Below are 12,434 nucleotides of genomic sequence, written 5' to 3' on the forward strand. Positions count from 1 at the left end.
CTTTACCGTTTAAAAAACCAATATATTGACGTAAAGGAGTGATATTACAGTCACCAATCGTAAAAGATAATAACGAAGAAGGGTATAAATTACGGTTGCCTGTATTTTACTGATATACGGCTGAGAATTTCCGATTAAAATTAGTTTTTTTTTTTTAAACAGTGTAGGCAAAGACCTATATTGTATCAATACTTTTGGTTAGGTAATAATAATAATATCACACTTTGTTTATTTATACATTAAGAAAAAAATAACATTTACTAAAAAAAGATAATAATTTGATAGAACGTATCATCTGTAGTCCTCAGAGCGATTCTCAATTATGTAAACAGGAGGTTCGGACGACAGATTCTTTGGGTCTGCTCTGCGCAAGACGTTAGTCACTTGTGGTTTGAGGTCTCTGGAAAAGACGAAGAAGAATGGCAGTAAGAATTGGCGGTTTTCTAATGCATCATTAGGACAGTAAAAATTCTATAACATATCAGAAGTGCTGATTTGTGTAAGTGAAAGGATATAGATGCTATCAATTAAAGATTTTGCTAAATTATGTCGATAAAGTTTTGATTGGTGTGAGTAATGAGAAACAGAAGATATTGATAAAAATTCTAAAAATGGTTTGTTGAGAGCGTTGATTGACGTACACGAAGAGATAAAAAAGATACTGTGGCAAAATATTGATATATGTAGATTAGCAAAAGTGAATAGAAACAGAAGATACTAAAATAAGTTTTTCATTTTTTTTTTTTTGAGGAGAAAGCTAATAAGGAATGTTAACCTAAAATAAACAGATTGAAACTGATTGACAACTTCCACATTCAATTACATTGATGTCTGAGACTTGGAGATTTTGCAGGAATGACATATAGTGAAAGCTAAGAATTTTTTTTGTCTGTTATAATAAAAAGAATGATGCAAATCACGTAAACGACTTAATCTGATCTAGTAGGTCATCTTCCCTATATAATAGAGAGCAAGCGCCTAGTTTTATATATATGTATATATATATATATATATATATATATATATATATATATATATATATATATATATATGTGTGTGTGTGTGTGTGTGTGTGTGTATGTATGTATGTATGTATCTTGTTTATTCATGTGCATACTAACTCATTTATATTCTCAAGATATTCTTCTGGCCATTAATGCTTGAGCATGCAATCACATAATCATGTATTATAAATGTACGAAGTAAAATCCAGTATTTGAAGTAAAAAAAAAAACCAAGAAGGGCTTGTAATCAATAATAAACTGATAACATTTTCCCTGTTGGAGTCCTAGTGCTTATAACATCCTGATTTTCAAATTAGGGTTGTGGCTTACCTTTTAATAATAATAATAATAATAATAATAATAATAATAATAAACAACAACAACAACAACAACAACAATGATAATAATAATAATAATAATAATAATAATAATAATAATAATAATAATAATCAAATTAATGTTAACAAAAACAACAACATCGACATTATTGATAATAATAATAATAATAATAATAATAATAATAATAATAATAATAATAATAATGTCTTACGATAAAGGCGACAAGGGCCATCCAATAAGCAGAAGAGGAGTTCCGCTGGGTCGTAATCTCCATATGTATTTATGACCACCACGCACATCAAGGTCCCATAGTCCAAGACACTAAAAAGTAAAGACAAATCATTAAGTATTATAATAACTAATTTAATTATCATATCCCCGGCCAGCTCTAATAGCTATATAATGTATATATATATATATATATATATATATATATATATATATATATATATATATATACATATCTATCTATCTATTTATCTATCTATATATATATACATATATATATATATGTGTGTGTGTGTGTGCTTGTGTATATTCAGTATATATATATATATATATATATATATATATATATATATATATATATATATGTGTGTATATATATATATATATATATATATATATATATATATATATATATATATATATATATATATATGTGTATATATATATATATATATATATATATATATATACTGAATATACATAAGCACACACACAATTATATATATATATATATATATAAATATATATATATATATATATATATATATATATATATATATATATATATATATATATATAAATATCAGCAAAATGAGCTGACGAGCAGTAAACCAGGAGTTTTCTACGGACGTAGCGAACTTTATTTGAGAGCTTTATCACACACCGTGAAGTAAGCCAACTGGTGAATACTTACCTTGAATACACCGGAAAGAGTGTAATCATCTGATCTCTCATTCATCATAATCCAGAGAATGTGGGGAGTTGTCTGTAAAGGAAAGAAATGGAAAAAGGTGTAAGTGTTTTTCACTGTGTATTGGCATAGCTACATCTAGATAATGAGGTATATAAAGCGAAAGCGAGAATAATAATAATAATAATAATAATAATAATAATAATAATAATAATAATAATAATAATAATAATAATTTGTTTGAAATTTTCTGGTACTAGGCAATTAACACACAAACATACACACCTGGTTTGCAGGTACAATGCCTGGCTTACATGGATCAATGGCACCTCCATCCAGGTGGATTCCACCTGCAATCATCTCTCTGAGGGACGAATCGTATTCCTTTGGACTAAGCCTGGGAATAATAATAATAATAATAATAATAATAATAATAATAATAATAATAATAATAATAATAATAATAATAATATCATTGAAAGTTACTGCATCTGCAGGTGTCTTTAATTTGTAAGAATTTTTTTTTACTCCTCTTATTGTATTTCTTTATCTATGCCTATTTTCTTAAGTACTTGAGATATTCTTATTTTTAGAAGTGATGGAAACTCTTGGAACAATGTCCGTAGGACCATCATTACGAGTCTCCTTTTCCTCGGACAAAAAAAAAAAAAAAAAAAAAAAAAAAAAAAAAAAAAAAAAAAAAAAAAAAAAAAAAAAAAAAAAATCTCATGCACTTAATGAAATAAGTACTGATGGATAGTATACCATTGTTCTCTAGTCTTGGGTAGTGCCATAGCCTCTGTACCATGGTCTTCCACTGTCTGGGGTTAGAGTTCTCTTGCTTGAGGGTACATTCGGCCACACTATTCTATCGAATTTCTCTTCCTCTTGTTTTGTTAAAGTTTATAGTTTATATAGGAAATATTTATTTTAATATTGTTACTCTTCTCGAAATATTTTATTTTTCCTTGTTTCCTTTCCTCACTGGGCTATTTTCCCTGTTGGAACCCCTGGGCTTATAGCATCCCGCTTTTCCAACTAGGACTGTAGCTTAGCAGGTAATAATAATAATAATAATAATAATAATAATAATAATAATAATGATAATAATAATAATAATACCATTAGAGAAGTAGAGAAAATTTCTGTCAAATGCAGTTGAGGTAGCAATAATTTTTAACTGCAGCGATAATTTTCAATAAATCTTGCTTGAAGGACAGACTATTACCGGAGAATAATTGTGATAATAGTAAAAGTAGAATGAAAGCTAGAGAATGGAAGAGTATCATCATGTAAAAATAGAAAACTGGATTTTATTCTATGTGCTTTTTGTATCAATAAAACTAAACCTTCAAGCTTACCTATCAAGTCCCTGTAACACCACGTTCGACTGGTTGTTGAAAGCATACCGGGAGAAATATTTCGACTGGAAATACGCAGTGAGATGGGCACCGTAGATGCCAAAGTGAGATGTCCTTGGCACTTCTGGAAGCAAACATTCTCGCCCCTTTCTTTGGTCTGGCAGCCTCATCCACATGTCCCAGTCGGCGAACTGCAGAAGAGTTATTTGCGAAAATCTCAAGCTTTTATTTTTGTAGAGTCCCACGTCACACTATCTTGATCTAGAGCAACCTTTAGTCAAAAACGAAAAATACAGGGATGGTTCTGGCAGTGGTTTCCGTACCTAACCTAATCTAGGTTTCCGGGGCTTACAAAATGTGGACACCTAACCTGACCTAGGGTTTCTAGTCTTATCTCCCGCAGACACCTAACTGGCTTGAGGTTCCAAGTCCTACCTAACACGGACACCTAGCCTAACTTAGGGCTCTGAGTCCTTCCTAATGGGGACATCTAACCTGACTTAGTGTTCTGAGTCCTACCTATGTGGACAACTAACTTAACCTAGGGTTTCAGTCATACCTAATGTAGATACCTAACCCGACTTAGGGTTCTGAGTCCTACCTATGTGGACACCTAACCTAACTTAGGGTTCCAAGTCATACCTAATGTAGATACCTAACCTGACTTAGGGTTAAGAGCTCTACCTATGTGGACACATAACCTAACTTAGGGTTCCAAGTCATATCTAATGTAGATACCTAACCTATCTTAGGGTTCTGAGTCCTACCTAATGTTGTCACCTACCCTGAAAATATAAATAATTATGTTATTTTAAAAAACTAACCTTCATCTCAAGTACCAGTCACCCGTTACATCCACTAAATTAAAAAGCTTTCTTTTCAAGTGCCTCAAAACAAAATCAGTGATAGAGATCGATAAAAGCAATTTATATAAAGGATTAAAACAAAATTACAACTCTCATTTAAGCTGTTCCTATCTTGTTTTCTTACCAATTAATCTTTTCTATTTTATTTGAGCGATTGGCTTCATTCTATCTTAAGGTAGTAACAGCAATATAAACCATTTTTAACTGTAACAAATTGTTTTTAGATTTAATAACTACTTTTTTTTCTTGGTTGTCAGACTGGACTTGATTCTACCTCCCTCGTAATCGATAGTCAGCAAGCCTCACCTTATCATGAGCGGGCCACTTGACAATGATTTCTTCATAGATGCGTTTCGTTAGGAGCCAGCCCAGACCAGCCATCGTTTCCGAACGTAGTACGGCAGCTGGATCGGAGGCCATATTGACCGTGCTCAGATCATTCCAGGCTGAGATGCAGTATAAAGTAGGGTCCAGGTCCATGAGGGGTGCAAGTTGGTCGAAGTAACTGGAAAATAAAGTAGCTGTAATTGAATCTCAGCGAAAAATGCTGTTGATATGAGCATTTCTGCTCGTTCTAACCTAGGTTCGAATCCTACTGTAGTTTGTGGTTAGCTTCTTTCGAGTATTCTGGATTTAAGCCAGAACGAGTTCTCACTCGAAGTCAACCAATAAAAATGGTAAGTTATTGGAATGATTATATGACTAGCGTGGAACTCTGGACTCAGAATAAACAACTAAGACATTTTACCATGGAAAGAAAATTTTCTTATTTAATTCCCAAAAGGATCTTTATGAGGAAACATATGCCGATAAGACTCAAAATGATTTAAAAGGCAGTTATCAGACTCATACTATTATGTCATAGAAACTTGGGCACTTACGATGAAAGAGAAGGGACTGTTGGAAAGAACCAGGATGAGGGTTGTTAGACGGATTGCTGGAATATCACTACTGGAAAGGAGGGAGAGACAAGATGTAAGAAGAATGTGTGGTATATCTAATGCAAAAGATAAGGCTAAGGAAGCTTGTCTAGGATACCATAACCATGTTAATAAGAGGTGAGGAAGTGGAACCATTTAAGAGAGCTAAGAATATGCCAGTGATAGGGAAGGTTGTATGACGTCAGGGTATCAGATGGATGGATGTAATGAGGATATAGAAGTAGATGGAAATAGTTGACGTGAAGAGGCGATACTGTTGTACAGTGGGACTAAAAGGATAGAAAGAAGAAGAAGAAGATAGAGAGGAATAGGAACAGACAGGCGAAGAATAGACTATGGGAACATTATGCATTAAAACCAAACCTATAAAAGTCTGCAGCAACGTAAAGATCCTCCTCGAGAATGATCAGTTTATCCACCAGGGGGAAGACGCGAAAACCCTCTTGGAAAACCTTCTTGTAATGTCGAGTGATTCGCATGGTAACGTTATTCCCTCCGGCGTCGTGCCCCTGGAACTGGGTCAGACAATAGGCTTTGAATTAGATAGTGAATCAAAGAATACTTAGAATGAAGTGCTGACTCGGAGAGATTCAGAATGAAGCACTAGGTCAGAGAAGAGACCAGGAATGAAATGCTGAGTCATATAAAAGACTGGGAATGAAGCACTAGGTCAAATGGCCATATAAATGAGTAAGAATGAAACTCTGGGTCAGAAAAGAGAGTTGGATAAAGCACTAGGTCAGAGATGAGACTGGAAATGACGCACTAGGTCAGAGGGTCAGATAAAAGACAGGGAATGAAATAATGGGTCATTAAACAGTCTTGGATAAAGCACTGGGTCAGATGAGAGACTGGGAATGACACACTAGGTCAGAGAAGAGATCAGGAATGACATGCTGAGTCAGATAATAGACTAGGAATGAAGCACTATTGTAGATCAGAGTGTCAGACAAAAGACTGGGAATGATGCACTAGGTCAGTGAATAGACTAGAAATGAAATGCTGAGTCAGATAATAGACTAGGAATGAAGCACTATTGTAGATCAGAGTGTCAGATAAAAGACAGGGAATGAAATACTAGGTCATTATGCAGACTCGGATAAAGCATTGGGTCAGTGGAAAGACTGGGAATGAAGCACTAGGTCAGATGGTCAGATAAAAGACTGGGAATGCAACATTAGGTCAGATGGTCAGATAAATGACTGGGAATGAAACTCTGGGTCAAAAAAGAGATTTGGATAAAACATTGGGTCAGAGGAGAGACTGGGAATGAAGCGCTAGGTCAGAGGGTCAGACAGAAGACTGGAAATGAAAACACTTGATCAGAAAAGAATACTTGGATGATACGCTAAATCAGATTAGAGAGTAAGAATAAAGCACTAGGCCAGAGAGTCAGATAAAAGATTATGAATGAAGCAGTAGGTCAGATGGTCAGAAAAGAGGCTGAGAATGAAAATGGCTGTGTGAGATTAATAATTATAAGAAAAAAGAGAAAATAAAAAAGAATATGGAAGAATGACAAAGACTGCTAATTAAAAAGGGTATGAATGATGTCCTCTGGGGAAGTGTATACTAAATATGAATAGATAGAGAAGGTTATAGGATACATGGAAAAACAGCCAACATAAGCAAATATAGGAGAATTTTGAAATATGAAAATGATGTAAGGAGATTACAAAAAAAGATTATCAAGAATATGGGAAAGAACATAAAATGTAGACAAAGGTAGAAAATCAGGGAAGAATTGATAAATAGAAAATAGAAAGAAACGAACACTGTAAGAAGAAAATTAAAAAAATAAAATAATAGAGATGAAGTAAAATACGTAAGATAAAGACAAATGCAAGAAAGCAAAAGCGAAGCTTAATACTAGAAAGAAATATAAAAGCTGGAAATAGGAGGTGAAATGTAAAGTAAAAAATGAATTTGGAAACAGAGACAAATAGAATACAGGAGCGTGACAAAAGCGTCAGGAAAAATGTAAATTATATATTGTGGAAAGAAGGAGGTTGTTAATGGTAATGGTATAATGTATAGGGATTGTGGTAAGAAAATAGAGAAGGAAATATCATGGATGAAATAAAAATACAAAAGAAAAAATATGGAAAAAAGTAATTGGTATAGATACAGAGGGAACTCGAAGCTCAGAACTATAGAATAAAGTGAAAAAATGAATCTAATAGAAATGGTTAAAAAAACAGTTGATTAAAACCAAGTTAGATGATATAAGGAAAGTTTGTAAATGAAAAAGAAAACTATATAAGAAAAATTTAAGACTGCCAAAAAAAAAAAAATAATTCCTTTGAATTACAGGCAACTTACTCCACTTATGATATAGCAAAACGATAAACTTTTCAATATTCCTATTACATTATTAAAAGATTTACAGCAAAATATAGCTATTTGAAGAAATTTTCCTTTCGCTTCCCAGAAAATTTTGTTGAGAAATTATGTTTTTTACCTTTATGCCATACAGCTGAACTAATCTTTCAACTTCCATCAAGCCTCCGTCAATTTTGCCATCTGCCACCACTATGATGTCGTCAGTATAACCACCTTTGACCTCCAGCAGCCGATTAAGACACCTGTCAAGTAATTTATTTCAAGCTTAAAGACAGGCCACGCCCCATTGGTAAACATGGCAAGGTTGCTAGATATCACCAACCGAATTAATTCTGACGCTGAAAACCATAGATTCAAAATCCCTTTTGTTATTTTGCTTTTTCTTTCACTGCAATTTATAAACAAAATTGATGATTACTCGTATACAAAACTTATAAAAAGAATGTTTCAATATATTTTGGCTGATACAGTTCTTTAAAATACATTCTGACAATGGAACAGCTGAATAATTAAAAAGGATAACTAAGAGAATATGTAAATAAAGCAAGTGATCTGCAACCCTAGGAAGAGATAGATCAAAAATAGATAATCATAGAGAGAGAGAGAGAGAGAGAGAGAGAGAGAGAGAGAGAGAGAGAGAGAGAGAGAGAGAGAGAGAGATATTCACTTACTTGTAAAGACAAAGTGGTCGCTCGCTTGCAACTATGATGGTTGGTATCGTTTGCCTAGTCTGAAAAAAACATAGATGGTAACGTACAAGACAATGCATGTCAAGTAAATATATACTGTATATATATATATATATATATATATATATATATATATATATATATATATATTCATATATATTTGCATATATATATATATATATATATATATATATATATATATACATATATATATATACATATCTATATATATATATATATTTTTTTCATATGTATATATATATATATATATATGTATATTTATATACATATATATGTATTCATATGTATATATATTCATATATATATATATATATATATATATATGAATATATATATGTATATATATACATATATATATATATATATATATATATATTCATAGTATATATATACATACATATATTCATATATATGTATATATATATATGAATATATATATATATATATATATGTATATATATAGTATATATATATGAATATATATATTTATGTATATATATATATATATATATATATATATATGAATATATACATGTATACATATATATTCATATATATATATATATATATATATATATATATATATATATATGTATATATATGCATATATATGTTTGTATGTGTGTATATATATACAGTATATATACAGTATACATATATATTCATATATATATATACATATATATATATATATATATATATATATATATATATATATATATAAAATATATATATGTATATTAATGATATATGACACGCAGAAAATGAAAAATCTAAATTAATTTGTATACTGTATAACTTTAAAGTATATTTGTGCAACTATGCAAACAACTGCATGCATACGCTCACATAGTAACATAACAATGGTAAAATGCTTTTTGCCTCGCCATGATCAGCAAAGCTGTACTAGTCAGGGCCACCCATATTAGATTGGATTGCTGTGAGCGATTAGACAAAAATTTACCCAACATTACTACTAATCCGCAGTGGCCAGTGTGGTGTTGAAAATGGCCAAACCCCAAACATGACTAAGATCATTTCTGAGGCCTTTATCCTGCAGTGCACTAGAAACTGCTGTATTTGTTGCTGTTTTTTGTTATTGACCTGCTAAGTAATCGAAGCTCCTAAATGATGAAATATCCTACTATAATCTATTAGACAATTAGGCTTACTGATTAATCAAATCTTAATGTGACGTCATAAATGATTGAATCTAAATATGATTGATTAAATATTACTATGATCTCGACATGACCGAGCCTATAGTTCGATTAAATCTCCCTTTGATTTAATAACTATTTATGAGTTGAATTGCGGTCATTAAGAGTTTATAAGGACTGATTGATAGTCATGAGTTCGTAAGGAATTCTTGCGTGTTTTTGAGTGTTTAAGAAGAGGTTGAAACGAGGCAGGGTAAATTGTAGGTGTAGGTTGAATGAGATTTAATTAAACTTACCGAAATCGATAAATGGCGTGACGTAGGAACGACCGAAGGATGTTCACAGCTGCACAGATTTCCGTATCCTTCGTAGGCATCACAGAAAATCCTTCTTGCTTCCCATGCTCCGCCCGACGGCCACTGACTACAATGCTGGTACTCTGTTTAGAGTAGATGGATTGATTGAGGGAGCTGATTGATTAAATGATCTTCAAAAAAAAAAAAAAAAAAAAAGTCTGCAAAACTGATTATCAAAGACACAAATGTATTATTTGTAAAAATTACTGAAAATCTGTTACCATTTTTCATCGATACAATTGTTTTTTTTTTAACTGAAAAATGGTGTCACTATGATCATCTTTATATATATATATATATATATATATATATATATATATATATATATATATATACATATATATAATATATATATGTATAATATATATAATATATATATATATATATATATATATATATTTATATATATATACATATTTATATATATAGACATATATATATACAGTATATATATATATATATATATATATATAGACATATATATATATATATACAGTATATATATATGTATATATATATAATACTTACATATATATACCTATCTATCTACACACACACACACACACACATATATATATATATACTTACATATATATATATATATATATATATATATATCTATATATATATATACTTACATATATATACCTATCTATCTATCTATCTATATATATACATATACATATATATATATACACATATATATATATATATATATATATATATATATATATATATATATATATATATATATTTCTTCCCTGACCCGCTCAGAGGGGAAAGAGAGTAGCTATACCCTGGTGAGAGGGGATACCAGGAGAAGTACACTCGGAAACCACACTCTCCCACACATTTTCGAACCAGAGGGATGTAGTTAGAAAAGGGGATGGGGTGGGAAGGGCTGAATCTGTGTGTGTTATTGCATATCTGTCTAAATAGTTAAACCTCATTTTTGACGGGACGGGTACACTAGTTGTTACAGAATAAGGAAATCATTGTTTATTAAAGTCTTAAAGAATTAACAAGATATGTCATCAAGCCTGTGGCTGATTGATATTGATTCATAACTACTTAATGTCAGCACTACAGTTATTAATAATGAATCTGGTTATGAACCATTTGCTAAAGTAATTGAAAAATAGCTTACTGGAAATGTCCCTGCTTAGCGATATCCTGGACTGGGGTTCGAGGTTCGCTCAAGCTCGATAATTTCTTGTAGTGTCTGCAATCTCACCATTCATGTGAGCTAAGGATTTGGGGGAGCCTATAGGGCTACCGGCTGAGTCATCAGCAGCCATTGTTGGCTCTCCTTGGTCCTAGCTTGGATAGAGAGGGTCCTTAGGAGCTGATCATATGTATATATGGTGTCTCTCGGTCATTGTCCTGCTAGCCAGGACAGTCCTGCTAGTTAGGCATTGTCACTGTCTCTTGCCTTTGCCATTCACGAGAGACATTTAAACTACCATCGACGTGTTTATTAATTGGACTTACAAAACAACGTTCAAAACTACATAAATTCAAATAAATTCATAATTGCCCCAGCGGATCAAATTATGACAAATGAGGAAAAATTATTGATTAGTTCAGCTAGAATTACAGAAAGACTGAGACGACATTATCTAAATAGATAGGAGCAATCGGTGTCAGCTAAGAGTCACATTGATATATTTCTTATTCATGTGTTTATTTCTAGTTTAGAGGTTGAAAGGCCACTCGTGAATGGCAGATGTAAGGAACAGTGACAGTGCCCTTGCAAGCAGGACAATGCTCTAGAGATTGATCAGCGCCCAAGCCACTTCTCCACCCAAGTTAGGACCAGGGAGGGCCACGCAATGGATATTGTTGACTCAACAGGTAGACCTATAGGTTCCCCTAAACACTTCATTCTTAGCTCACAACGATGGGGAGGTTGCAGACACTACAAGAAACTATCGACCTTAAGAGAGACTCGAACTCCAATCCTGCGATCACCAGGCAGGGTCTTTTCCAATAGGCCACCACAACTCTGATGAAATAATGAAATTCAGAACAAACAGAAACAGAATATCGAGGATGTAATGCATATAATTTTTCTGATGTTCCTTAACTTAGGGACAATGTTCGAAAACTTTTAAAGACAATCGTCAAGCTATTTTGAGATGTCAAATGATTATAAATGATATTCTGAATTGACGTTAATACATATCCGACTCTAAATATCTTATGATCTATAAAGACAGGATACTAATATTTTCACAAAGACTTCTTAAACTATAGCATAGAATCATAAGAATAAATTTTAAAGAGGAGCTATAGGTTAACAGATTGCAAGATATCTTCACAAAGTCTTCTGAAACTATAAGATCGAGTAAAAAAATATAAAAAATTACCTATAGGTTAGATGATTGCATTTTTTTTCACAAAGTCTATCTAAAAGCTTATAGACTATGCAACTT

At 31.8% G+C, this 12,434-nt stretch overlaps 1 protein-coding gene across 1 annotated transcript in view; it reads right to left on the bottom strand.

The window, feature by feature from the left end:
• Positions 1 to 213: 213 nt before the first annotated feature.
• The window catches only part of LOC137622036 (protein O-linked-mannose beta-1,2-N-acetylglucosaminyltransferase 1-like), a 17,178-nt gene continuing 4,957 nt past the window's right edge, over positions 214 to 12,434 (bottom strand). The window contains exons 4-13 of the mRNA XM_068352518.1: positions 9,940 to 10,082; positions 8,445 to 8,503; positions 7,892 to 8,015; positions 5,794 to 5,945; positions 4,796 to 4,994; positions 3,624 to 3,814; positions 2,548 to 2,659; positions 2,266 to 2,337; positions 1,555 to 1,664; positions 214 to 400 (exon numbers count right to left, since the gene is read on the bottom strand). Of these exons, the coding sequence (XP_068208619.1) occupies positions 292 to 400; positions 1,555 to 1,664; positions 2,266 to 2,337; positions 2,548 to 2,659; positions 3,624 to 3,814; positions 4,796 to 4,994; positions 5,794 to 5,945; positions 7,892 to 8,015; positions 8,445 to 8,503; positions 9,940 to 10,082 (1,271 nt within the window). The 3' untranslated portion in view covers positions 214 to 291. The remainder of the gene's footprint in view (positions 401 to 1,554; positions 1,665 to 2,265; positions 2,338 to 2,547; positions 2,660 to 3,623; positions 3,815 to 4,795; positions 4,995 to 5,793; positions 5,946 to 7,891; positions 8,016 to 8,444; positions 8,504 to 9,939; positions 10,083 to 12,434) is intronic.

Source organism: Palaemon carinicauda, chromosome 28, assembly GCF_036898095.1.
Source record: "Palaemon carinicauda isolate YSFRI2023 chromosome 28, ASM3689809v2, whole genome shotgun sequence".
Lineage (NCBI taxonomy): Eukaryota > Metazoa > Arthropoda > Malacostraca > Decapoda > Palaemonidae > Palaemon > Palaemon carinicauda.